The 27,423-nt window shown below is 35.7% G+C and overlaps 1 protein-coding gene across 8 annotated transcripts in view; it reads left to right on the top strand.

Moving 5' to 3' along the window:
- The window catches only part of LOC130577098 (dystonin-like), a 292,211-nt gene that overhangs the window by 232,566 nt on the left and 32,222 nt on the right, over positions 1-27,423 (top strand). For all 8 annotated transcript variants that reach the window (XM_057372216.1, XM_057372215.1, XM_057372214.1 and 5 more), the window contains 16 exons: positions 650-891; positions 1,863-2,069; positions 5,745-5,864; positions 6,045-6,152; positions 7,903-8,121; positions 11,104-11,307; positions 14,119-14,350; positions 14,727-14,953; positions 15,633-15,755; positions 16,469-16,570; positions 18,392-18,493; positions 19,378-19,551; positions 20,172-20,327; positions 22,522-22,719; positions 23,220-23,348; positions 26,133-26,303. In XM_057372216.1, the coding sequence (XP_057228199.1) occupies positions 650-891; positions 1,863-2,069; positions 5,745-5,864; positions 6,045-6,152; positions 7,903-8,121; positions 11,104-11,307; positions 14,119-14,350; positions 14,727-14,953; positions 15,633-15,755; positions 16,469-16,570; positions 18,392-18,493; positions 19,378-19,551; positions 20,172-20,327; positions 22,522-22,719; positions 23,220-23,348; positions 26,133-26,303 (2,714 nt within the window). The remainder of the gene's footprint in view (positions 1-649; positions 892-1,862; positions 2,070-5,744; positions 5,865-6,044; positions 6,153-7,902; positions 8,122-11,103; positions 11,308-14,118; positions 14,351-14,726; positions 14,954-15,632; positions 15,756-16,468; positions 16,571-18,391; positions 18,494-19,377; positions 19,552-20,171; positions 20,328-22,521; positions 22,720-23,219; positions 23,349-26,132; positions 26,304-27,423) is intronic.

Genomic DNA, 27,423 nt, shown 5'->3' with positions numbered 1-27,423 from the left:
GTAAAGTTCTTGAACCCTTTGAGACATACATGTGTTTGTGCAGGGTGGTAWWATCTTTTTCTGTTYCAAACTTCAACATTACACATMATCTATAATGWAATCTGAACATTTCTAATATTAAGRCTAATAAATTCCAATGCATTGTTTTTCTTTTAGCCTCTTGAGTTGTGTTTCAAATGGACAATGAGGGTGAAATATGATGTCAGAATCCACTTAAAAGTCTAGTTAGTCTTATGTAGATTTTTTTTTTTGCTCTTTATATTTTCAATAAYRTTTTTGTATCTTTTATTTGGCCTTTGTAAGAAGTATTGTGAATTTAAGGGTGGGTTCTTTTTTTTTAAGAACATTTGTGTTAAATATTGGATGTAACTCCTTTCTAATAGTTTAGTAAAGTAGGAAAAAGATGGAAGAACTGATCCTGAACTGAGGCAAACTTTATAGTTCCATGGACTTTAGTGATGATGGGATAATTTACACCAGTTGAGGATTGACCTTGTCACCTTTTTTAGGTTATTTTGTAAGTTAAATACCAAGGTTTCTGTAATATGTGGAGTTTGGGATTTTAATTTTTTTTTTGTTGTGGTTTAGTTTGGTTTTTCTCTTTTCAATATTTGTGATCACAGAAAATAACATCCCTTTGATATTTTAGGTGATGAAGTTGTAATTGTTCAAGATAAACTGGAAGGCATTAAAGCAAGATACAAAGACATTACAAAATTAAGTTCTGATGTATCCAAGACTTTAGAGCAGGCTCTGCAGCTTGCAGGCCAACTGCACTCAACTCATGARGAACTCTGCAAATGGCTTGATGAAGTAGAGATGGAGTTGCTCTCCTACGAAACTCAAATACCAAAGGGTGAAGAATTAAGTCAAGTGCAAGAAAGACAAAAGGTAGGTTTTAGAACCTGTGGATTATTCACTGCTCTGTGATTCAGTGAGGTTTTGTTTTAATTTATGCTTGATATGAAATATTTTTTTGAATAACTAATTTTGGCATCAGATCATTTGACTAAATGTAAMAGTAGTTAAGAATCAAACTCCCTTTCCAGAGTCAACTGTTATAATCTGTGAGATTGGGCTGAGGTTTATTTTTAGCACAAGAGAAGCACATTTTCATTTTATTCAAGGAGCTACCTAAGGCTGGGAAAGCTCATAAGTTGTCAAACAAAGTTATTTTAGTTCTTTAGCTGTGTCATGGATAAAATCTTGTAAAATATAAAATGTGTCAGCATTTTATATATATATTACYAATTCTGTTTAACAAGATTTATTTCAAAAGAAAAAAATGTAGTATAAGCTTCATGGTATGGAAGATGTTGAGGAGGGAAGCTTAAAAAATTCTATTAAATTTCTTTAATAGATGAGGAGTTCTGTACAGGTAAAAACTCGTTCATTTGTGTAGAAAGTGCTTGAAATTTAATCTGGTCATTGTTCATTGCAGAAGTAATTTGAATTCATCATGTCTTGCTATAYTGTGTGTTGATTTTATTTGCTGATGACTTAGTTCCTTATGGAGTTACAGTCTGCAACCATCCATTAGTTTTACTTTCTTTGGATGCTTCATGAAGYACTAGCAACTCTTAAAAAATTTTCAGACAGTCATACTGACTGGAGAAATATATTTAGCATAGATTCTGTGGAAAATTCACTTAATCACCTATCTTTCTGTCAAATAATTTACAGTATCAAAAAGCTAATGCAGCTTAGCTGAAAATAAGTATTCTAATTTAGCCATTTGGTTTGTGTGGAAAACATTTCAGTACTTGACTGCACATGCAAGAATGAAAAAAATGCAAACTGTATGTTCTGTTGATATACTGCCAGGTTTAAGTGATTTAATTGTATTAAATGGCCTTTTAAAGGAGCTGAAAAAAGAAGCAAAGAACAATAAAGGCTTACTGGACACTCTGAATGAAGTTGGCAGTGCATTCTTGGAGCTGGTGCCATGGAGGGCCAGAGAGGGGCTTGACAAGATGATCACGGAGGACAATGAACGTTTCAGATTAGTGAGTGACACAATCTCTCAGAAGGTGGATGAGATTGATGCTGCCATCCTGAGATCCCAGCAGGTACTGAAAACTTCTTTACAAATAACACTAACAGGCCATGTGTACTTACTTGAACAAAAGCTGTCCTTTAATAATGTTGCCATGAGTTTGTTAAGCTTGAGCAGCAAAAGGCCCATTTCARTGAAATGGGACTTCACTGTTAAGATCTGAATGTCAGAACTCAGCTAATCTGTATGTTGTTGTAGTTGTCTCCCTTTTKGTTGATGTAAACAACAGTATTTTAGCTAAACTTGCTGTTGCTGTCCGTTGGCTCCTTAAGTCAGAGTTTGCTTAAGAACTGACCTGCCCATGTCTTTTGTGTGTCATGTTGTATTAAGTAAGATATGGTCCAGATCCTGAGCCACTTTACTGGATGGGATGCTGATGTTGCTGGATTGGCCACACCTTTTAGCATCAGCTGATTGTCTAGCCCCTCTGCACTTACACAATTCAAAGCTGGGTGATATTGTTCAAGCTGTAGTGGAGGATTTAAATAACACTAGTTTTTATTAATAYGTACAGTTCTTTTCTTCTTGGGGCTCAAAAACTGAGTTATTTAAATGTGGAGGTTTCTGTACATGCACAGAAGTATACATGAATACACATTGATACCTGGGCTTTAATTTTGTCATTAAGTAGTCTCATATTTAAGCCTGCTTATATATGCAATATGAAAACACAATTTTTCRGTGTCTGCCTACAGTTCAGGCATAAAAGTATTGACTGAGTTTTCTACTTTTGCTGTATAGTTCCCACAAATAGTTGTAACAAAGGACAAAGAGAAAGCATGTGTAGTAGTTTCAATATTTGCTAAAAGCTGACTAAAAGAAACTGGCAGTAATTCAGATTTTCTTCTAAGTGATCTTAAAAATTACTTCAGGTTTCTTTTTAAGGGGTTTGCTAGTCAATATTTTCTTGTCTCRGTAACCTAATCCTCAAAAATGAAGGGTGTTTTTATTTTTTTTAATGAGTGATAAGAGATTTTATTTTTGCTCTCCTTCAGATTTTCTGAATTCCATGAGCATGTTGCATCCTCTAGCATAAGCTGAGCAGTTTCAGGTCCAGACATGGAAAGTCCAGAGCTGCTGTTCCACTAGCTAGTGTTGCAAGAGTGCTTTGCACTCTCATCCTGCACCCTAACCTCCACTTCAGCCAACCCACATCACCACAATAAACTCCTATACACTATATCCTGTGATAAGTGGCAGGTGGCTTAATGTGCTTTCAGTAGAGGATAAGCTAGTTCCCATTTAGACTATGCAAAATAAAAAGCATTTTTGGAGAAGCTAGTGCTCTTTAAGTTTGCCCTGTGGCAACTTGCTTAAGTACCTGTATTATGAAGAAGTTTTGGGTGAAGGAAAAGCTGCTGTGAATATGARGGTTTGGTAGGAGTAGTGTGGGTTTCATGCTAGATGTTCCTGGACCATGGTGAGGAATGCAGCAGGAAAGAGAGATGGTTAGGCACAATAGCATCATGTTGTCCGTGGAAGCTGGAAGACTAAAGGACAAATGCAATGTCCAGGATTTTGAACTATCTGGGGCAAAATGGTCCCAGACCAATCGATTTATCTTAGAGATAAATTCAGTTGTGTTGTTTAGTCTTCATTTCTCAATGAAGGCATTGGTGGGGTCCTCTGGTGAAGGAGTTCTATGTAGAAATACAAGGGCATATTCTACTTTGGGCTTACTTGCACTTCACTCAAAAGCAGAGAGTGCTTTAGAAGGYATTCATGGGGAAAATCACAGTATCATCATATTCAGAAGTCAATCATTCCTAGTCAGAAAAAAAAGTACCACAATGAACTATGCTTGGTTAAACTGGATGGGGATTAAGCAGACAATTTTATAGTGACTGAAAGTGTAGCTCAGAGCTCATTAGAAAACTGCCATGTATAATGGGAAGAAAACATTTCAAATTTTGGAGGCATAGAGTACCAATTTTATGCTTTTTATTCCTTAATGTTGTTTTTAAGCATCACAAATTGGAAATCCTATACTTTCAGCAAATTGAGTTTGGAGTTCTGTCCTTCCTTGATGCTATTTAACTTAGAAGTTTCACTGCCAAGCCTCAATTTTGTTATTTCCATTAAATATTTCCTCAATATTACTTACAAACCCATGAATGTTTGGTATCAGAAAATCACACTGCAGTGAGTTTGTACGCCTAATACATTTGAAATCATCTTCTCCATTTCTGTCGTAAATAGATGGGCTCTGAAAAGCTTTATTGTGAACTGTAGTTTCTAAAGCCAGGATTCAACTACCACTAGTGCATGTGCTTCATGCTAATGTTTAAAGTACTCATTATTTCAGAACATACCTTTCTATTAGGATGTCACAATATTTAGGACAAGTCTTACTTTCTGTTACTTTAAATGAAAAATGACATATAGTAAAAAAGAACGTGCTCTTTCATGTAACAAGCAGATTATAGAGGCTGAAAAAGATCGACTCATAAAGCATAAAATCTCCAAACTGCTTTTTTCATGTTATGGGACTCATGATTAACCACTAAGACAATTCTGATTTAGTGACTAAAGTGAATTCCAGTTATATTAAGGAGCAGGGCTGTTACCGTCTGCAGCCATAAAGGCACAGACCAGCATATTTTAAAGACAAGTGAGATTGAGAGTGTTCAGAAAAAGACTTCTGGGGAAAGGGTGGGCATCAACAACACAAGTAGGAGGTTCTGACTGAAAACATCCTGACAGACTTTCACAAGAACTCAGGTTCAGTTACGTTTGGAGGAGGGATGGGGGGGTGCAGAGTTTTAACTAATTCAATAAATAAATTCTTTGTAGTTTCTACACTGTGCATCTGATATATCCCATTTCTYTATGGCTTAGGCTCAAAGCTGCCCTGCTTAAGTACTGCAACATGTGCATGCTAAGATGCATGCCTATGAACTTGGTCTGAAGTGGGAATGTATGATTTATTTTTCTTAAAATTTGGTCTCACATGTTAAAAGATTTAGATCCCTACGTGTTTCTTGTCGTGCTTTTCTTTTCAAATTAGTAAGAAACAGGTCCTCTCATTACATTAGTGCTTTTAGGTAATTTTTGAAACACTTAAATGTTATCTAATTGTGGTTGGAAGTTAATCTTTTAGGAAAAGGACTGGTCGTATCTAAATGCTCAAAAAAATTTTGCATTTAATCTGAGGCYTAGATTTGGATGAAATCCTCTCTTCTCTAAATTCAGTGAGGTTTTTGCCCTAACTTAGTTGAACTGTGATTGTTTTGCCTTGATCATTTAATACCAAAGCAGCTCTTCAGATTAGGGTAACATCAAAGAGCTGTGTCTGAGGATAATTGCAACACTAGCAGTAATAATAAACACAGAGATGGAAGAGACATGTGAAAGCAGAATAAAATGAAAACAAACAGTCTAGTTGAAACTCTGAGATTATAACCCTCTTTTATTTTCTTATGGCTGTTAGAGAGCTGTAGGCTTTGGAAAAAAGTATTTGCTTCTGTTGCTTTGTCATGCTTATGAATTAAGCTCCTTGTATTACAATCCCTCAGAACCACTTTGGGCATTGTATTTCATTTCTTTAAAAACCTCAAATGGAAAGTAAGCTGCTATCTTTCTAGCAATTTAAAAATATGCTAATAAATCTTCTTTAAAATTTTTGAAACAGTTATTCTAATTTCATGTCTGCAGAACTGCTGAACTAATTCTTGTCTCCCTCATTTAGTTTGATCAAGCAGCTGATGCTGAATTTGCCTGGATTGCAGAAACAGAAAAGAAACTGATGTCTCTGGGTGATATTAGACTTGAGCAAGACCAGACCACTGCTCAGCTGCAAGTTCAAAAGGTAAAAGAAATGCATTTCCAACTGTCATGTTAATTATTGGCCAGCACACTCTCCATCTAGAAGATGTACTGGCACAATTTAATTTTCAGTCCATCATAATTAATGCACTTCAAAACCAGTTTTTGCTCCAAATACTTTTTTTATTATGATTATTCTAACCAATTTTTATTGTGTTTCAAGGCTTTTACCATGGAGATTTTAAGGCACAAAGATACTATAGAYGAACTTGTTAAATCTGGGGATAAGATTATGAAAACATGCACTGAAGAAGAGAAACAGATGATGAAGGTAAAGTTCCTTAAATTGCAGCTACAGTGATAGATAAGAAGACAATATATAAGTAGAAGGATTCCTACAGTGTCTTTTTAAAATACTAATGCAAAAGCATTAATTACAGCCACTTCTAGACTGAGGATTGTAATACTAGAGGAAATGCTGTTTTATATTACTCTCCTTCCTTCGGGATGTTGAAAGAACAAACACTGCGTACTTGCTTCTTTGCCTGACACTAATTTAGAGCCCCATTTATCATCTTCATCCATAGTAAATGGTATTTTAACCTACAGATGACTGAGTGAAGAGGTATTAGTCATGAGTTGATGTGTGGAATCTGTCAGTTTATCTTCCGAGCTCTTTTGGGTCAGTGACGCTCTGGGCGTGAGCATTTCTGTGCTGAATTCAATGGCTGCGCACCTCAGTGGAGATATTTACTTTCGTTTCTGCTGATTCCCATGTAAACCTTGCTTGCCAAGATTATTCTTCCTGTCACAGCCCACGAAAGGCATTCTTATGACTTTGTTTATTGCTACAGACACAGAGAGCCCAATGTCGGGGCTGCAGATATGTACAGATGGATTTTTCATGTTGGCATTTAGGAAGGATTAGTTGTGGGATTGGGATTTTTTTGCTAAATTACAGTGAGGCTGGATATGTTGTGTAGATTTAGTCCTTCCAATCTGTGAAAAACAACGCTTCAGTAATTGTGTTGTGCTGCAGGATCTCTGAATAAATTTGATTTGCTCTTGAGTGAATTTAAGATAGAACATCTCATCTGTCTGTGAAACTGTATCCATAAGGCAGAGCAATTTTGTGTGTCTACTAAATATTTTTATTTGTCAAAAATACTGTATATCTGTGTGTTAAGGTTATGTTTTTGTCCTTTGGATAGCGTTTCTATACTTAATTTACATGCAAGACATAACAAATGAAAGGATAACTTGTTCTGCCAAAAAAACCCCAAAATTTCACATTAAACATAAATTACATATATGTAACTTTTCCAAGACTAGGAAGTTTATGTGCATTGTCACATTTAATATTTCATAAACATGATAATAGGGGCAGTCTTCCACAGGAAAAATATATAGCTAGTTGATGCTTTTATTTATTATCACATACCCAAATACAGTAAATCTGTAATGTATAAACCGTACAATTCTATCACTACTATCTGTGTTATTAATGATAATACATTCTCATTRAGTAGTGTATGCTAACCTGGAAAATAATGTATTGTGGTTTCTATTGCAAGTTTGTAAACTACAGTCACAACACTATATCCTAATATCTTGCCAGACTGAACCAACCTCCCCTCCTCCCCAAAAAAAAACCCCAAAACAAACCACCAAACCAAACCTAACATCCCAGCAGATTTTGTGTATTGTTCATGTTGCTTTGATTCAGAAGTGCTTTGGAAAACTTAGTTTCTGCCAAGTGTCATTGAAGATAAGTGTCTACTGTAAGGAAGTCGGGCTAAGATCKGTGGTCAGATCATTTGCAGCTTGACTAAAAGCTCTGTGAAAAGTGTTATTTGTAAATATCATTATCATTAAATATTTTCTAATTATTTTGCAAGTATTCTGCCAAATTCTGGTCTCCTGCATTCTTGATTCTGTCCACCTCAAACAGTGACACTGTAGAAACATCAAAACTGAAATTTTATTCACTGTGAATTGGTGCTATAATTATCAAAGAATGTTTATAAATGAAGGTAATAGACACATGCAAAGCACACTTAAAAATCRTTATTATTTTACAGAAAAAAATTGAAAGCCTCTTACAGAAATATGATGCAGTCTGTCAAATGAACTCAGAGAGAAACCTCCAGCTGGAGCGGGCTCAGTCCCTGGTTAACCAGTTCTGGGAGACTTATGAAGAGCTTTGGCCATGGTTAACTGAAACTGAAATGATCATCTCTCAGCTTCCTGCRCCAGCCCTTGAATATGAAACTTTAAAGCAGCAACAAGAAGAACATAGGGTAAGCATTTTGCCAGTTTTGAAAAAGGGGCTAAAAATGAGGAAGTATTTTGCTTAGAACTGTGGAGTACTCTGCAAAATTCCTAAAACCCAAACAGATATTCTTCTGTTGAAAAAAAAAAAAATTAAAATAATCATGAAGAGTAAATACATTTTCAGTCATGTCTCTACTGTTTACCAAACTCTGCATGGAAGCAACAGACTCTGAGGAAGGCAGCAAATGGCATATAAGCATAAAAGAGGGCTAAATGGTAAAAGTTGCCATTGTACTGTGAGAACTGAGCACATAAAAGTTACTAGTTAAGAAGTAGATTTAAAAGTACACATTAATGTCCATACTGGAACAAACCAAACCTATAAATAGACATGATATGGGATGTTGGAGTAATAAACAAAAGAAGGGGTACAGTCTGTATACAGATATGCACATATACTGATCTTATGTATGTATTAAAAATTTGGCTTTTGTTTTGTTGGTATCATTGAAACTAAACTTAGCTGAGTCAGGAAGATGAACAATTAGAGACCAAGAATTGATTGCTTGGGTACCAGCCAACCCCATAGTAATTTATCATGTCAAGAATGTTTGTTGTGTAATAATTAAAGTAAATAATTGTTTACCATAGCATCACAAAATAGAAGCAACAGTGTTGTAGACTGGCCATGTATGGGTTCTCTTACATGGATATATAATCAGTTTGAATAAAAATTAAGGTGTTTCACAGGTGATTGTTAGTATCATGGAATCAGATGTATCCCACTGAGGTTAAAAACCTGCATGTTTTGGCAGATGCAAAACCTGTATGGCCACTGGAGATACCTGTTTCTCCCTGCTAAGCATAGAGTAACTAGTGGGGTTTTATTTCAGCTGCCTCAATTAAGTGACTCAAGTTAGATAGGATGAACCCTGGCTTCAAAGCCTTGTTTAGTTTGGGACCAGCTAATGAAATGTGCCACTCTTATGTACTGGTAAACACCAGGTTCACTCATTTGTCTTCCTATTATGTCCAGAATGAACAAACATGTTCTGTTAAAACCAGCTATATAACATAAGCTTTACAAACTACCTTGATTAGTCACTGTGAGCCATATCATGCTTGCTTGACTTACAGGATTGTTCCTCATGTACTTTAATCATGCTGCTTCCATGAGAAGCCTTTCAGATGAGCTTCTATTTTTGCGTTTTCCCCAGGCTATGCCATTAGCTGAGATTTGTTTGTTAAATAGAAGATTAATGTCAGGCACTTTTAACACGTAATCTTCTCTGAAACTCTTGTTTACTAAAATTGTTTACCTAATAGTATATCAAGGAATTGACTAAATCATTTATTGTTCTATTAAAAAGAAGAAGGAAAAAAATAATTCTCAATGTGAATTGAGAACCTAATGTTTCTGTCTGATGTATTTACTGATGACTATCTTTGCTCCAAGTTGTGGAATTCGTAGAGTTGATTCTGTGTGAGTAACTGGCTGTTGCTTTGGTTTGAAATGAGCTGTTGGCAGAGTATTAACATAAGGTTTAGACCCAGAAATGTGCACTCCTATGGCCTTGTGTCAAGTCATCTCTTTGTGTTCGAAAGTGAAACAGAAAAAAAATATTTTCTAAAGATTTTCAAACTTTTCTTAGTTTCTCATTTTTCTCCTCTCTGSTAATCAGCATTATTTTTCTTGTGTCAAGGTGTAAAATAGAGTGACATTCAAAGTAAGTACTTGGAGACAGCGGGGGAGGTAGTTTCATTGCTMTTTTGTCACTGAGGGACTAAAGAGTTGTGGTCACTGACTTTCCARTCTCCTCGATGTCTCCTCTTCTGGGGAGGAGCAAGGCAGAAAGCCAGCATCTGGATTCCTTTTTAAGGGAAGGACTGTAGTTGAAGAGAACTTACACTGAGACTGGGACAGGCTCTTTTCTGGGTCTCCATTAATTTAAACAAACTCTCAGCTGGGAGGAGCAGCACATGTACCTTTCATGTTACTGTGCTGGGGCTATTGGATAGAAATGCATGGAGTTCACAGCACTGAGAGGGGCAGAGCCTCACAAGACTGGGATTTTCCTGAAAAGAGAGGGATGAGATGAAAAAGTAAATAAAATGAGAGAAGGGGGGGTGCTGCTTGCACAAAAAAAAAAACAAAACCCTTTCCCTTTTGTCAGTTCTATGAATGCAAGCAAGAAAATCTGAAATCCTTAGTCAACTTGGGAGACACCTTGTGACATTTCATTTCCACAAGCCTCTGCACAGTCTTTGGCACAGTTTGACTTTCTGGGGTGGATGATGAGAAGGAATAGACAGCTGAGATCAAATATAGTTCACTTACTAATTACTTGTTAAACATTGTGTAAGGTGAATAATAGTGCTGTTCTGAAGACAGAGGGGTCTTGTGGCAGGGGAGGAGACTGATGAACTAGGCTGATAGGTCTCTTCTGATCATCCTTGCTTGTCCTTTCGTCCTTTTCACTACTTTCTTTGACCCTCCCTTACGCTGGTTTCCTCATTTTAAATCAAGRGTAATTTGAATTCATTTTCTTGCAAGGCTGGTACCTCTTTCTGTGATGTTCTTCAATGAAAGGCTTGGCAGCAAGTGACCAATATCAACATGAAAAGCATATATGTGGTAGTGTTACACCCATGTCTGGAATATTGTTGCCATTTCTGTCATTATAGATACTAAATATGATGGGCAATGTCTGTTGTTAGCATCATATGCATAATTAGCATCTTATGTTTTACCTGTAATAATACATCCTACCTGAGTGTTGCACTGCCTTTCCAGTGTGTCTCTAGTTCTGATGTTATATGCCTGGATAGTTGTGTGTTGGAATGGGAATGATTACTGGCAAAGCAGTCATTAACTTTATTTCTGCTTTACRTTAAGACAAGGGGTATTTGTTTGGAATTTCTTGCCAGCTGGATGTGTTGGAAGTGTGGACAGTTGAAATGTGGTGGTGCAAGCGTAAGAAACTGATAAGTTGTTTCGTTTGTTATAGCAACTGCGTGAGCTGATTGCTGAGCACAAGCCTCATATAGATAAGATGAACAAAACTGGGCCTCAGTTGCTGGAGCTGAGCCCAGGAGAAGGCTTTTCTATCCAAGAGAAATATGTGGCAGCTGACACCCTTTACAGTAAAATTAAAGAAGATGTCAAAAAGCGAGCACTGGCACTGGATGAAGCCATTTCTCAGTGTACCCAGGTATCAATTTAAGTGTAAAGTATAATTGGGTTCATTCAATGGAAAAATACACATTGTCATCTTACATGCATATATCAAGACTAAACTACTGTTTTATCTGGATTTTTAAACCTAATGGTCTGTGAATGTTCATATCACTGCTAATGGCATTGATTTTTCTATATCTCAAGGGGTTGTAATTTTAGGTATCGGTGAGTATTATGACTTTGCAGCCATTGGACAATGTTACAGCTGCTTAATTTTGAAGTAAAGAATCCAGTGGTCTAAAAATGTGGGATTTGATTTTCTCTTCCATTTTCTCTCACTGGTCTGTTGCTAGCTGATGCTTCATTTGTAAACAAATGTCACTTTTGATCAGTTAACTTGGGTATAGTTATTTCTAGGAATTGGCAGCTGTAGTTAACAAAGTTAGCAGTGAACCAGTGGATAGTTTAACAGTGGTACTACCGTTGGCTCTTCACTGCAGACTTCAAACGACTTAATGTAAAATATTATGTTTTGGAAAAGTTATGGAAAAGTATTACCAGGAAACTCAGACTTCACAAAATGTCATCAGCATAAAATTCAGGTCAAGTCCAAAGAAGCTGTATATTCTAGCTTCATCTGCCTATTAAATGAACCTCAGTAGAATATTGTCAAGTGTTGTATTCTGTTGACTGTGAAATATTGCATTGATTGTCTTTAAATCCACACAGAAATTCTTTTCCTCAACCCCAGATTAGAAAAGAACTCAGTAAAACTTTGTACATAAACACATAGAAAAACCTGAATAAAAGTACTTTGTTCTATACAGCTCTTTTTATAGGAAATTTCCCATTTTCCCCTGTTCACTGGAAGTTAAGGGATATATTCTGCTTAGGTCTTAAATACTAAATAAAGAAATATACCTTGAAGATCTTACCAGTTCTACATTCTGAGTAGTTTTTGTCAGGTCATTATAATTAATGTCATATTTCTAACCCRTGCAACTGAATTTAAGAATGTGAGGCAAAACTAAGTGACATCAGATGTCATTCTGCTGGACTTGCTATAGACATTATATGTTATGTACATATAAAACGTATAAACTTTCAGTCATTCTAACACCTTCCTTATTCACACCTCTGAAATATGCGAGATTATTTAGATCTTCTTTTTTCCTTCATCATAAATGCTTAGTCCTCCCCATATATGGAGCTGCCAATTTGAAAATCAGATGTCKACTTAGTATTAGAGTCTCTGTTTTGCATGTGATAGACATCAACATGTTGTACTGGCTAAGTACAGAAAGCAAGAATTAGAAATGCATTCTTTGCTAACACCTAGAATATAATCAGATGTTGAGAAATGACTGAATTATTTATGTAATACTTTCAGTTCATTTCATATATCTAAATGTATATGCAGATGGCAAAGCAAAACATTGTCTTGGCCACAGAATGCAAAAGTATAATCTTTTTTTATGAAGATACATGAATATATATTATCAGACCTCAGTCTGTGATGCCTATGTCAGAGTTTGTCTAGACAGTCCCTGAAGAATAATTATTCAACTTTTCAGTTTTGAAATTATATTAAATTGTACTGTATATCAAAGGAAGGACATCATGTATGAAGCTAGAATTAGAGGTTGTAATGACTTGCATTTTCTTCCTTTTAAGTTCTAAAACACTTAGTCTCATTCATTGAATTGAGTCCAAGGAGGCCTACTAAATGCACTGACAACTTAAAAATGTACTACATGTCCTAAAATTAGACCCAAATATTGCCAGTTTAATTTCAGTTTTTATCACTTTTGTAAGATTTTGTCAACAGTTTCTGAAGAAGTCTTGAATGTGGGAAGGCTACTTTTCTTTCATAACACATTTTCTTGGCTTGTATGATATTCACACTTCTAACAAAATCACTGAGGCCCATAACGTTAGTCATGGAGTCTGATTCGAAGTGTGTTGTATGGTGGGAAAAAGTAATTATATTTATATTGCCTGTGTTCCTTTGAATGGAAAGGATGTAGCTATTAGTTCACATAAAGTAATCTTGTTTTGCTCTGTTCTTTCTGACATCTTTTCCAAGTGTTGTCAAGAGTGATTTTTGTAGATCCTGAAGAGTCATTAAATGCACCCATGATTTATGGATTTCTTTAATTTTTAAGGGGCATGGTGGTGTGAGATTTTTAGGAATCTCTGTGAATCCAAAAACATAAAATAAAGGCTAAGTTTGAACCTATCCCAAAGACTGAACCCCGTTAACACAGGTGTAATTGAGTTTGTGAGCACCTTCCTAGGGTCAGTCAAACATTGATATAGTTGTGTGCCTTGAGCTGCACAAACTACTGCACTAGCAAGCACCACGTGGCCACTAAAAAATGGGTTTTGGCATATTTCTTACATATTAAGCCTTAATCAGAGGTTGCATATCAGTATGTTGGTCCTAACAGGAAAATGTATGTTTTTAATAGTATGGTAAATACCTTTCTAAAATGATGAAGGCATGGCTCTCTTAAAGCTACAAACTGCTGTGAATTTCATAGGACTAAATGTAAGTGGGTTTTGCCATATGTATAGTACCTTGTAGAGGGAGTGTCAGGAGTGAACCCAAACTTAATAGTAAAATTCTTGAAAGAATGTTATAATTTTGCAGGGTTATTTTTGTARTTTAGATTTTAAAAGACCCTAGAGGGAGGTATTGCAATTTGCATATACATGTGTTGGATAGAGATGATAATTTTAAAGTGCCTTTTTCCAGTATAATTTAAGATGTCATTGTTTAGTTTTCTGTTTGTTTTTTTTTTCCTAATTTGCCACTTCCTTCTGTCCTTTACTAYCTTTCTAGTTTCATGACAAGATAGATCCAACTCTTGAGAGTCTGAAACGCATAGTTGAACGTCTGAGGCAGCCRCCTTCGATCTCAGCAGAGGTTGAGAAGATTAAAGAGCAGATCAGTGAAAATAAGAATGTGACTGTGGATCTGGAAAAACTTCAGCCAGTGTATGAGACACTTAAACAGAGAGGGGAGGAAATGATTGCTCGCTCAGAAGGCACTGATAAGGATATATCTGCTAAAGGTAGTAGACTGAGGAAACTTTCATGTAGTGGAAATGAAGTAAGCTGCAGCATATAAAATTCTTCATTTCTGATGACCACTAATCTGGGCATGCTCTCCTGGAGAAGCTGCTAAAGAGTTATAAAAACAAAGCATTCATTTTAAATAATTMATTGTGGATATGACCTTTATTTTATTTTAAAAGGCCATTGTGTTTGTTTCCACTTAACATTATAAGGAGTCCTGCAAAGAAGTATTTTAGACTCTAAATTTTAAAATGTACACATATGTTTCTGCTGGAAAGAGCAGAACTGGAACTGTTCTCCAGCAGAACTGGAAAGAGATTTATGACCAAGAATTGTTTGCCAAGGTAGTAATCTAGTTCCTTTGTTGTTTAGCTGTTCAAGATAAACTAGACCAAATGGTCCTAATTTGGGAAGACATCCAGACCCTGACTGAGGAAAGAGAGGCCAAACTGTTGGATGTAATGGAACTAGCTGAAAAGTTTTGGTGTGATCATATGGCTCTTGTAGCTACTATTAAAGATACTCAAGACTTCATTCGAGAGCTGGAGGGACCTGGAGTTGACCCATCTGTAGTCAAGCAACAGCAAGAAGCTGCAGAGGTCAGTGGAAAGTATTTTCTTGACTTGAAGTACTTCATTTACAGTATGCATAGGAGAATATGTTATTTTTTAGAGACGAAGAGGTATAATTGTGTAGAATTTTACAATAATGGTATCTCAAGAGTCCACTGTAAATAACATGTATCAGTGCTTAATTGCAATGAGCATGCAACATGTGCTTGTCATTACATTTCCTYATTTGTTTGTAAACATATGTATAATGATCATGTCACTGAGACTTTCAAAAGTTATACATACTTGAGATTCCTTGAGTGACACGTAACATCTAAATGAAAGGTACACAAATGTATTATGCTCTATGCATTATCCTCTAAGCCTGTAATCATTTATGCTGATAGTTAAAGATTTGAAGGCTGAATGATAACAGCCTGACAAAGAGGACACTCTGATTAAAGAAATYTAATTTAAAACTTCCTGTTTATTTTTTCCATCTCATGCAAAATKATATGATAATCCATTGTTAAAATTTAGACTGATGTCAGCTGATTTCACTCTGACACTGCAAAGGGATGCTTAATTTTTAAGAATCCAGTTTTAAGTCCAARTGACTTGAAAGAAAACAAAGGTAGAATCTTGACGTGTTCTGTCTTGAAAGCAAGTTGTACATAGTTTAWTAAATTTAATATTAGCAATGTTGGYTTTTYTTTTCTCTTTGAAGGCTGCTAAAGAGGAAATTGATGGACTGCAAGAAGAACTAGAAGCAGTTGTGAGCCTTGGCTCTGAGCTTAGAGCTGCTTGTGGAGAGCCTGACAAACCTCTTGTCAACAAGAGTATAGATGAGGTATGGGAAATGCAGATGCTTAGGTCTGCTATGAGAGATGCTTGTTCTACTGAATTTAATATATTTCCCACGAACCCAACAAATTTAAATTTTGTGGCAAAAGTGAGACACCTGTGAAGACTTCGTGATAAAGTAAGGTTTGTCTTTTGGGTGAATCTTAGATTAGATTAGAATGTACATACTGTTTTATTTCATTGATTTATGGTTTAGAACTTTTGTAAAAGACAATTTTTTTTTAAATACTCACTGATTAATATGGTAGGTGACTACTTCTTGCAAAAGTAATGCTACAATAATTTTTGGATATATCTTGTTCATGCCAAGTGAAAYATCTTAACTGAGACAATCCTGTTTGGATGACTATAAAGTACTTTTAATTTCTCAAGTGTTCAGCAGTGTATGATTCTTTTAAGTTATTTTTGTTATAGTGATACAACTCAAWATGATTTAGTAATATTTTCTCTATTAACTGTAATATCTCTGTTAATAAGAATATTCAATCGGTATTGAAGTTTTATAAACCAGAATCTCTACTGAATTCTGAAAGAAATTACTTACGCAATGATGGRGAGAACAAGAATGTTAATATGGAATAAATGTGAACTATTCATGCTTAGTTTATTTGTGTTATTGGTCATTGAAGAGTTAGTAAGTGCACATTATATAGCAGTMAAATTCTTTTGTCTGTTGGAGTAAATTACTCTTATTTACAGCTGAATTCTGCCTGGGATGCTTTAAACAAAACATGGAAAGAACGTGTGGATAAGCTTGGTGAAGCTATGCAGGCAGCTGTTCAGTACCAAGATGGGCTGCAGGTAAGATGATGTGAGACACCTAACCCAGTCTTGAGTCAATGGGATTGAATGTGGTTGTAGTAAAAAATGCCATGTGATTAGGTACGTGACAAGTAATGTCCTCTGCTTGTAGTGACTGTCTTCTTCAGTAGGCCAAGTTTTTTTCTCAAGGTTTATCGGGGTATTGCTTTGTTAGGGGTTTTATGTATTTAAGAATATGTATGCTGGGTTGTTTTCTTCATGGCCATGTATTGCACTGTGTTTAGATTGAAAATCAGTGTCCCCTTGTTTGTTGATAAGAGCAGAGCTTTTTTTGGCACCACACTTTTATAGTAGTCCTGCTCACATTCTCTTGTGTTAGTCAATGTTTCATATGGTAGGCAAGTGGAAATTGAGACACATCTTTGGGGGCTGAAAGGAACAGAGTACAGTTCTGTAGACTCACTTGCTGCTGTTTTCTCTGAGTGGAGGACAGCTAGAGCACTTGAATTTTATTCCACTTTTTTTAAGTAAAATGTTTGAGTATTTTAAACAAGAATATTATTAGCATCATGTTACTAGGCCATTATACTTATTCTTAAGTATCATTTATCCTATCACAGTACTTCAGAAGATGATTTCCTTTTTAAATCTGTCTGTAAATATTACAGCAATTGTAAGATATCTTGTACATTGTGATTCCTACAACCCATGTGGTTTAAAAGGAAAGAAAGAGTGGTTGTACTATGGATGACATTTAAAGGTCTCTTCCAACCCAACCTGTCCTTTGAATCTATGATCTTTTCTCTTTATGCGCTGTTGTGGTTTTTGTAGGTTTGGTTTTTGGGTTTTTTTCTTTGTTTGTTTGGTTTCTGGATTTGGCTTCTTTTTGTTTGGTTGGTTAGTTTCTTTATTGTTTGTTTTTTCTTAATTTGGATTTGGTCTTRTTTTGTTTATTTCTTCATTGGTTTGATTTGTTTTTTTCTTGGTGGAATTACTGTCTTCCCTGGTTCATTAAATCTTTAAAATTAGAATTTCACATGACACTTAGGGCAGTTCTGTATTTGGCACAGATCAAATTATTGAGCAGAACACTCAATAATAATGCAACATGCCTGTTTTGCAGTGCACCATCACTATGGATTTTTCTCCAGGTTCTCCTGTGTTCCTGCTGTGCAGAGATTGACTAGGCCTGGTGGGAAAGAGCCTAGTGGAGGYGTTTCTGCCTTTGTGCAGTTAGTCAGATTGATGCAGCTGTTCTTAATCCATGTAGAATATTCTTGAGTTCTGAATTGTATCAGGAACAAAAGAAATACCCCCAAAGCATCATGACTGGGGAAATGTAATTTATTTTTTGAAAGTCATACTGCATTGTCCTATAGAGATTCATTCTAGCTTATGGTCCTTCACTGCCTAGTATGTACTGAATGGGTATTTCCAGGTTCCTTGCACAAATAGCTTTCTTCACAAGAAGTTTGTTTGTAATTCTTATTTAAAGTGTGTTACCCACCACTTTCCATTTTCACTCCAAACAACTGTAGAATAGAGTTTGTCTTGTATGGATTAAAAAAAAAATTGCAGGTTTTACACAAGAAAACATGAATAATTCTAGCAGATCATTGCTGTTAATAGAAGCYCAGTCTTGCAGAATGTACACTCCTGTAACTGTTACATAGATAATTGATATTTCATATATTTTATTGCAAAGAAAACGAGGTTTTGCTGGGAAAGTTACTTTCTTTGAAAGAGCACAGCAATACCTTCTCTGGAATAAAAGATAAGTTCTTATATTTTACTTAATTCAACTTTCAAAAATAACAGCATTTCTCTGCTCACACTTGAATATCATACTGTTATTTTCAGGCATTATTTGACTGGGTAGACATTGCTGGCAGCAAGTTAGCATCTATGTCMCCAGTTGGAACAGATCTGGAGACAGTGAAGCAGCAAACTGAGGAGCTTAAGGTATGAACTAGCCATTTATTTCCTCTATGATTCCATTTGTCTGTATTTTTCTGTGTTTTTTAGTAGTTTTTGACAGTCAAAAGCAATTTTCATTTTCAGTTTTCAGTAAAAAAAAATTGCATGAAAATTTTAAATTATTGAATTGTAAACTTTTCATTTTAAAATATGTTTATTTAAAARTCTATTCTAAATTTTGGTAAGACTACATTTTATTTTTTCTGATAGCCCAGAAATACTTGTAGTATCATCCATTCTCTTTCAGAAGCTATGTRGTTATTATGTACAGGATTCTTTTGCTCTGACCTTTATATTTCCTGGTTTCTAACACGAACAGTTTCTTTGAGACTCTGAGAGAAAGCTTTGCCTCTGCCATTATAGCCTTTATTGAAATGCTGACACAGATCATGACATTCCCAATACATGAGTAAGGTGAAAATCAAAATTCCAGTCTAACTGGGAAACCTGTCTGCATGGATCTCTGTCACTGAATATGCTACTGACATTGGTAGACTGTTATGCCATGTTTAAAAAGCAGTGATGTGTGATGATCAGAGAATATTCTTGGTTTTATTGCTCACTTGTAGATTTTGTCRGCTGTGGGCAGGTTGTTTTATGTATTTTGTGATGTAATTTTGAATGAATCATGGCCTTGCACAGTTCAGAACATATGTGCACAAGTTGTATTCAGCCTATTGCACCAGTTTGTGTTCGAGGATGTTCTACTAAAGAAAATTTGCTTTCACTTCCTTTGAAGAATAATTCCATTTGAAGTTTAAAGCATTAACACCATCACAACCCAAAGAGCTAGAACATAGAATCATTCTATGATTCTATAATCATTACATGTGTTTCATTTATTTCTATTCTTATTTGATTTACCATAGCAATTTAAGACAGAAGCTTATCAGCAGCAGATAGAAATGGAAAGACTGAACCATCAGGCAGAACTATTGCTGAAGAAGGCAACACAAGAGAGTGACAAGCACACTGTTCAAGACCCTCTCTCAGAGCTCAAACTATTGTGGGACAGCCTAGAAGACAAAATTATAAGTAGACAGGTAAACAAGCATGGAGGTGGGGGCTTTATTCATGACTTGGGTTTTCATTAAAATCTCTTTGTTGTGTGTAACACTTATATTAATTTACACATTCCTTTTAGTTTGGAAACTAAAAAACCAAAAACTATATATAATAGGATTTGAATTGTACAATTAGTTGAGCTTTTTAAATATTTTTAAACCCTCTTTTTAAATTCTCTGTCAGCAGTGTTATGTTGAAGGATTATTATTTCATTTTGGCTATTTGATGAGGTCTTAAGTAGCARTTGAAAACATGTTTATATTTTTTGGAAAATATCATACACCAAATTGCATTTATATTGAAATTATGCTTTTAAGTGATGAAAAATTACTGGTGTATCTGATGAGAGAACCTTTTAACTTAACTCTGCTCGGGTTGCATGGCTTCTTCCAAGGTCAGGAATTTAAGCCTGGAATGCAAGGCTTTACAAGGGAATYGCTAACTCAGCTTTAGTTATAAAGCATTGCTTGTTCTGGGTAACTGCTTCTCCCTGGTTTTATGCATGGACTCTGCTCTGGATTATGGTGACTAATGGTAATGCAAGACAATTCAATAGCATTGTGAAACTATTTTATTGTTAACTTTATTTTTACTCTAGCACAAGCTGGAAGGTGCCTTGTTAGCCTTGGGGCAGTTCCAGCATGCCCTGGACGAGTTGCTGGCATGGCTGACRCATACAGAAGACTTGCTGAATGAACAGAAACCTGTGGGTGGAGACCCCAAGGCTATTGAAATTGAACTTGCCAAACATCATGTATGTAATTATAATAAATATTAACTGAAATGTTCTTTTGATATTTATCTTAGGGATTAGTCTTGTAGTAAAACTTCACACTTGATAAATAATTCTCTACATATATTTTCAAGATGCGGATTATAGCTGAAATGAAGGATTGAAATAAATAATGTCTTTCCTCTTACTTCCCACATTCCTTCCTTTCTTGTGAATGCAATGCTAGTGGCATAGGCTTTAGCCAAAAATAAGCAGCTCACCCCAGTCTCCACCTCTACTTACCTTTCTTTGACCTAGGGAACTCAAAAGTTACTGAACCTGCTACTCTCCTTGAAGCAATAAGTTCTTTGATTAGTTCTGTTTAAGCAGGTCTCACAAACTGCCCAACTGTTGCATATCTTTGGTTCTTTCTTCCCTCTTGGAAAATAGTGATTTATTCTGAATGCTGCAAAATTATTTGTCAGCTGGTTTCAGCTAAGATGCAGAATGCTTCTCCAAAAATCTGTGCACACTCCTGTCTTTTTTTTCTTTGTTACTTGCAATGTACGGGGTTTTTTGTTTGTTTGTTTTAGTATTTTTACTGATTATTGTTATTTTGGAGACATGGAAGAATGCTTCTGCCATGCCTTTATTTGAAGAATTTCTCCTAGGAGTAAGAGATCTTCCCTGCCTCTGTGTAACTCTTTACTCTTCATTGATGATACGTTGATTCCAAGCTTGAAGATTTCAGTCTAACCGAGTAAATCCTCTCCCTTTAAATCTGCCATTTAATTTTTGGCCTGCATATGATGTAAAAAGTACGCAGAGTCCATTTTGGATTTTGAGAGAATTGATTGAAATTGACAGTACACAGATAATTAAATTCTTTTCATTGTCTGTGTTAATGCAGCTATGCAGCTTCTGAAGGCTTTTGGGTGGTCAGTTGGAACTTGAACAGAATACAGTATCKACATACCCTATTGTGACTATTGTTATAAACAGACCCTTTTACAACAAAGTAAATTAAATTACAAAACCAGGTTCTGCTCCATGAACCTTTTATATTCTTATCARACGGAAGTGTTTTATAAGTGACGAAGCATCAACACATCATTTATGTCTGTGCTGAAGGAGTTCAGCAAACACATGAATGAATCTACTTCCTTTTCATAATACAGAGTTGACAGGTTAGAAAGTTCACACAGTAGTGCATCCTGTGGTAGCCTGTAAAAACATCCACTTCTTGAATAACTTTGGAAAGAATAGACCTTGTTCTTAGTGAGTCTCAGCAGGAAGGAAGGGATAAGATGCATCTGCTTCTGTGAATTTTTACACCCTGTTAAGAAAATTACATAATCTAGTGCTTAGTTTAGGRAAATGAAAGTAAATGTAATGTGTATTTTGTATTCAAGGTCTACTTTTGACTTGCTGTTTCATATTGTGCTCCATATAGTTTAAGTTCCTTTTTATTTAGCTTTGTATTTTTTCCATATGCTAGCATTTTGGTGGAGATGAGTTTGAGTCAGATCCCATGAAAAACAGGAGTCATAAACTTGAATTGCATAGGTGGGGTTTACCATTCTCTTCCCAAACATTTTGCTTATTTCTTTTTCTGTGCTATATTAAAGCTTTTCCTGCCCTGCCCCCAATCCTTCTGAAAACAGCATTTTTTTTCCAAAATGTACTTTTTGCCTTTTATGTTTTTTACTGTGGTTGGTGATAAGAGGTTTTCAAGCAGATGGACGTGGTCTTTTTGGTGTTAGTACTACAACCATGCCCCAGCTTTTAGCACAGGTCAAGTGTCCTGGTAGCCTGACATAATGTAAAAGGAATTGTAGCCATGAAATGCACAAAAAAGAAGTTGTGGCACTTGCATTGTTGTATAGCACAGCAGGCACATCGCATTCAAAGGAAAATTCTGTTAAAGAAAGTACATAATAAATTTTAAAAGTGGAGAAATAATTATTCCCTAACACCGCTAGAAACCATTGATGATTTCAGAAATATATGTTTTCAGAAGTAAGATATTATTTTTTCCAAGATACAAAAGTAAATGGTCTGTTACTGCTTTTGATAGAAGAGGTCTTAGTTATTAGCTTTAATTGTTAATACCTGTACTGATATTAAACTGTTGTCTTGTCCCTGGGCTACARCTAGCTCAGTCACTGCTCAGTGACTGCCTTCATTCAGTAACTTAGTGATATGGCCAGTCATACATGTTTTTTTACAATTGTAGGTGCTACAAAATGATGTTTTAGCTCATCAGTCAACAGTGGAAGCTGTWAAAAAAGCAGGAAATGACCTGATTGAATCAAGTGCTGTTGAAGAAGCAAGTAATTTACGGAGCAAGTTGGAACTYCTGAATCAGCGCTGGCAAAACTTGTTGGAAAAAACAAAACAAAGGAAACAGCAGCTGGACAGTGCCTTGATCCAGGTGAACAGGAAGTGATAAAATATAAAGATAACTCAGAAAGGTGTCTTTTTTGCATGAAATACACAGATATGTGTATTMAAAGTTGGCATAAATCAAAACCATAATGCAGACTCTCCTGAATTCAGAGAATGTTTGAATCCAGCTGTATCTTCCACAGCTGGCCARTGTCCCTTATAGTGCTGATTTAAGCCTTCAGCTTTTGGTCTACATGTTTGTAAAGGGTTAAATTTCTGTATACGTGTATTATTTGGGGAAAACCTTGGTCATTTAGACAGTAGTCATTTAGCCTTCTTTCAAGCTCTCCGTATTTTTTTGTTTTTTATCCTTTAGATTGAATTGAGCCAGTTTTTATTTGTTTGCTTTTTCCTTTTTTTTTTCTTAACTTCTTTTGATTATTGCAAATAYCTGATTAAACCTGTTGCCAATATGTTTATGCATCTGAGCTGGTATTGGACTGGAGAACATGTATGCTATCTCTAAAATGATACGGTATAATTTAGGCTCAAGGTTTCCATGGTGAAGTTGAGGATCTGCAGCAATGGCTGACAGACACTGAACGTCAGCTGTTGGCATCAAAACCTGTTGGAGGCTTACCAGAAACAGCAAGAGAGCAGCTTAATGCACATATGGTAAGTATCAGTATTAGAAAGCTTTGCAAATTGCATTTCAGGACTAACTGTCTTTTAAGAGTGTTTTTGGTAAATACAGAGTGCATTCTATATGTCACAATGTCTGTACAGTGTTCGAAACAGCACTGTTACTTTCAGTGTAGTTTAGTAGCCTGTTGGGACATGCCCAAAGATGAACCATCATTAGTATTGAGACAAAATAACTTTTCCATCTTTACAAAGGTGTTTGTAGATTTTTCAGTGATTTCTCTTCTTTTCCCTACTAAGCCCATAATTAAATTTATGCTTTTTTCCAAGATTCAAGGTGAACCTAAAAGTGACCCATCTTCACTGWACCTTGACTTAAGAGACTTGATCCTTTATTCCTTGTCTAACCAAAGCTGTCATTAAATTCATCATTAGCATAGAAGTAAGAAGGACTCCTGGCTTGTAGAGGCTGTGCTTTAATTAGAAATGGCAAGCTGACYAGGATGCCTGAATTATTCCTTTCCTTTCTTTTTACAAAACATTCTGAGGTTTCTCGGCTCCCGTAGAATCATAGAGCTTAAAAAAATACACTTAAACTTGATCTCTTACCTCTAAGGAAGATGGTTCTTACTGCTCCATTTGTGTAAAATCATAATGTGCTGTTAGGCCAGGATATAAGCTCAAACCTGATAATCTGAACTCCTGGTTCAGATGTAACAGTGATATTTACTAAACTGTCCTTGAACTTGAATATGCCTGACACCTTCAATTAGAATGCTGCATTGTCATAATGTTAAAACCCAGATTTATTTTTTGAATGGTGCCAAAGATCATTGCCTACCAACATGGGTCATAWTTTTTTTTCCTTTTTTTTTCCTTAAAAATTTGCCACTGTCTATAATTGATAAGGAAACTAATTTAYAGTTTTACAATCATTTAAGACAGGATCCAAACACAAACAATCCTGTGGTTTTGAATCCCCCTTATCCTTCTCTTTTTCTCATAAAGGAAAAACAAAAAAGGGAGAAAAAGAGGTCATGGGGTTTTTTTTTCCCCTATGAGAGTGGAATATAATCATGATTCCCTGAAAGTCAGTGGCAGACTTTCCTTTTTTCATCCTGCACTTAGTCAGATGAAGATACAAAAATTTTCCATGGAAAGCTTCAGGATTTTTAGTACATTCTTCGTATGCAATTTTTCTATACTTATAATTTTTACAGACTGATTAGTTAAAGAGCCTTTTAATTCAATACTATASTTGGAACAAGTCTGACTATCTGTGATCATAGGCACTCTAGATGTACAATTGCTCCCTAACTGCACATGTACAATCTAACAGGATTTTACTGTACTGGTGGCCATCTGCAAGCATTGACTTACTATCAACCCTTTGAATACAGAATTTAATTTCCTTTTGATTAAACCTTAGTGCACATGTGCAGATATTTGTTAACTCTCTCTTTTATTTTTCTATTCTGAAATGTTGAGGCCACTTGTCATGTTGTCTACTACAGTCCAAATTCAAACTTAGCTCTAAGTCATACAGACTATGTTAATTACTGATGTGAAACTGAAGGAGACAGTTTTGCTCTATATTTTGATTTGTTCCTCTTTGGAAATGATGTTATRAAGTATCCTCTTGAACACAAGGCCCATTTCTATGGATATGAATAAAAGATCCCTCAACCATAATTGGGACACAAATGCAGTTGAGATTGGGCTGTGTTTCCAGCAAAGCAACACCAGGAAACCGAAAGATATGAAGAGATATTACACGACACCATCAGTAAAGAGGGTTAAAAAGATACCTTTTCATCTGTCCAGCACTTCTCAGACTATCACTCTCCTTTTCTTAAAACTATCATTGTTTTCAGTGTCTTTCTGAAGCAGTAGGAGGAAGCAGACTAGGTGACACTACTTTCCACAGTCCCCAGAAAGAAAACCAAGCTTTCTGTTGTATCAAAATCTTAAGCACATAAATGAACCTGCTTCTTGCTTGCCCTCCTAAGTGGTCAGGTACAGCCTGTGTACATTATCACTTAAGCCAAAGAAAATGTTTGGMTTGGGCTCTCAGCCTGAGCATCAGAGGAAAAGATTCTTTTCCTCTTATTTGCAAGCCACTTATTCCTCATGTCCTTGAAGATGTTCCTCATTTGGAAGTCTGCAGCAACTGTGTTGGTACATTTTGGTTTGCCTGTTACCAATTCTGAACATCTTTTTGAGTCAGAGGGATGCATGGGAGCTCCCACACTCTCACCAGCTTACCTTTAACATGGTAAAAGAAAACATCATYAGCGGAATAGTTAACAGGTAAAATGTGTTGTTACCTTTATTGTTCCAGCTTTCTTTGAATGTCTGAAATGTCTTCAGTGCTCATGCCTAACAAGTGAAGGTAGATACAGGCAATGTGCATTAAACCAGCTGTCCCAAGTTATCCCACCCACTTTTGAACGATATTGGATAGAGCTGGGCTTTCAGCACACTGTGACTGTGTAATGCTGACACTTTGTCTGTTTTGGCTACGGATGGGCTTTAAACCAACCAAGTAGTAGCAACTCTTGTTCAATATGTGCATAGTACTTTGCCAAGTTTTGGATCTCAGAGAAGATATTAACACACAATATAAGTTCTCATTTCCTGAAGACCTGGGTCCTTCATTTGCTCATTTGGCTTTTTCTGAATTAYATGTATTTCCTTTATTAGTCTTATCATCTAAACATAACTGCTAAATGTTGGGGGAGGAATAAATATTTTACTGGTATTTGCAAAGAGTATCGAATTTCTACCTGATTTATTCTTGGTCCTTTCTTTATTTAGGAACTTTGTGCTGCCTTTGAAGCCAAAGAAGAGACATATAAGTGTCTRATGGAGAAAGGCCAGCAGATGCTTGCAAGATGCCCAGAGTCTGCTGAAACAAATGTTGAGCAGGACATAAATAACTTAAAAGAAAAATGGGAATCGGTGCAAACAAAACTCAGTGAAAGAAAAGTATGTGTTTTTACATAAAAATAGAAGTATAAATCATATATTTAAGTGTGTTAATGATCAGTGCTTTTATGGACGGATTGCCTGATTTTTTGGATTTAAAATCAGTTGTAGAGACTGGCACAATTCAGTGATTTGTTCAGAAAGTACTGGGGAAAATWAGATTCAAGAAGTTAATTATCTATAACTGGGAAGGACTATAGGAGGGAATGGCACTAGTCTGTTCCATAGAAATACTGATATTGTCGATACATATCAATTAACTGATATTGTAAATGCTCATTTGGTAGGACTAGGTTTTATTGCAGTAATCATAAACATGAGAAACTGAATGATCCTTCAAGTTTTATCTCCTYCTCAGTACAGAATTGCTGTGTTAATTTTCCTACTTTTAAGCCATTTTTCTTCTTAAAATTCCCAAACTCTTGGCCTTTTGCCATTTGCTTCAAGTGACTACCTTCTGGTCTAACAGATCAATAGTATGGTTTCACTGATACACATCATATGTTTTCTTGTTATTAATTTCATTTTGCTTTCATTCCTTCACGAAATATAGTCCATTTGTTCTAACTCAATCAAACAAAAAGAATATCCTTAATTGCAAACAGAGAAACTCTCTGTACAGCCCTGATAAGTATAAAGCACAAATGTTTAACTTACAGCATGGCTGTATTTTAAAATAAGAATGCTGATGTCTGTTAAGGTAATTATAATGTAAAAATAAATTAATTGATACCCAATACAAGCACCTTCTTGCAGAAAGCTGCAAGGTTGGAGTGCTCAGTGAGGTCAGCAGTGTGAATGTTTGAAAATTCTTACTGCTGTCTCATGATCAGCAAAGTTCTGTATCCCAAATCAGTTTCTGTTCAGGTAACCAAAATGACAATTGGGCTTTGTTAAAAAGAAGTGCTCTAGGAAAACTTATTCTTCGTTTAGTGCAAGAGAGTAAATTTGATGACCTACTTGAGGCTCTTTCAAATGCACTACCACCTTAGATTTCTGAAATTCTACTGGTTTTATATTGAAATTGKTAAGTCCATATGTCCCATTTGGATTAAGTAGTAGGAAATATGTTCTAATGAGGAAAAATTTATCATGATACTAGGTGCTATATGTTCTATTC

This window comes from Malurus melanocephalus, unplaced genomic scaffold (assembly GCF_030028575.1).
Source record: "Malurus melanocephalus ecotype Western Australia unplaced genomic scaffold, MMel_1.1 scaffold_166, whole genome shotgun sequence".
Classification (NCBI taxonomy): domain Eukaryota; kingdom Metazoa; phylum Chordata; class Aves; order Passeriformes; family Maluridae; genus Malurus; species Malurus melanocephalus.
The sequence above is the reverse complement of the archived record's forward strand: the minus strand, read 5'-3'. Positions and strand labels throughout refer to the sequence as shown.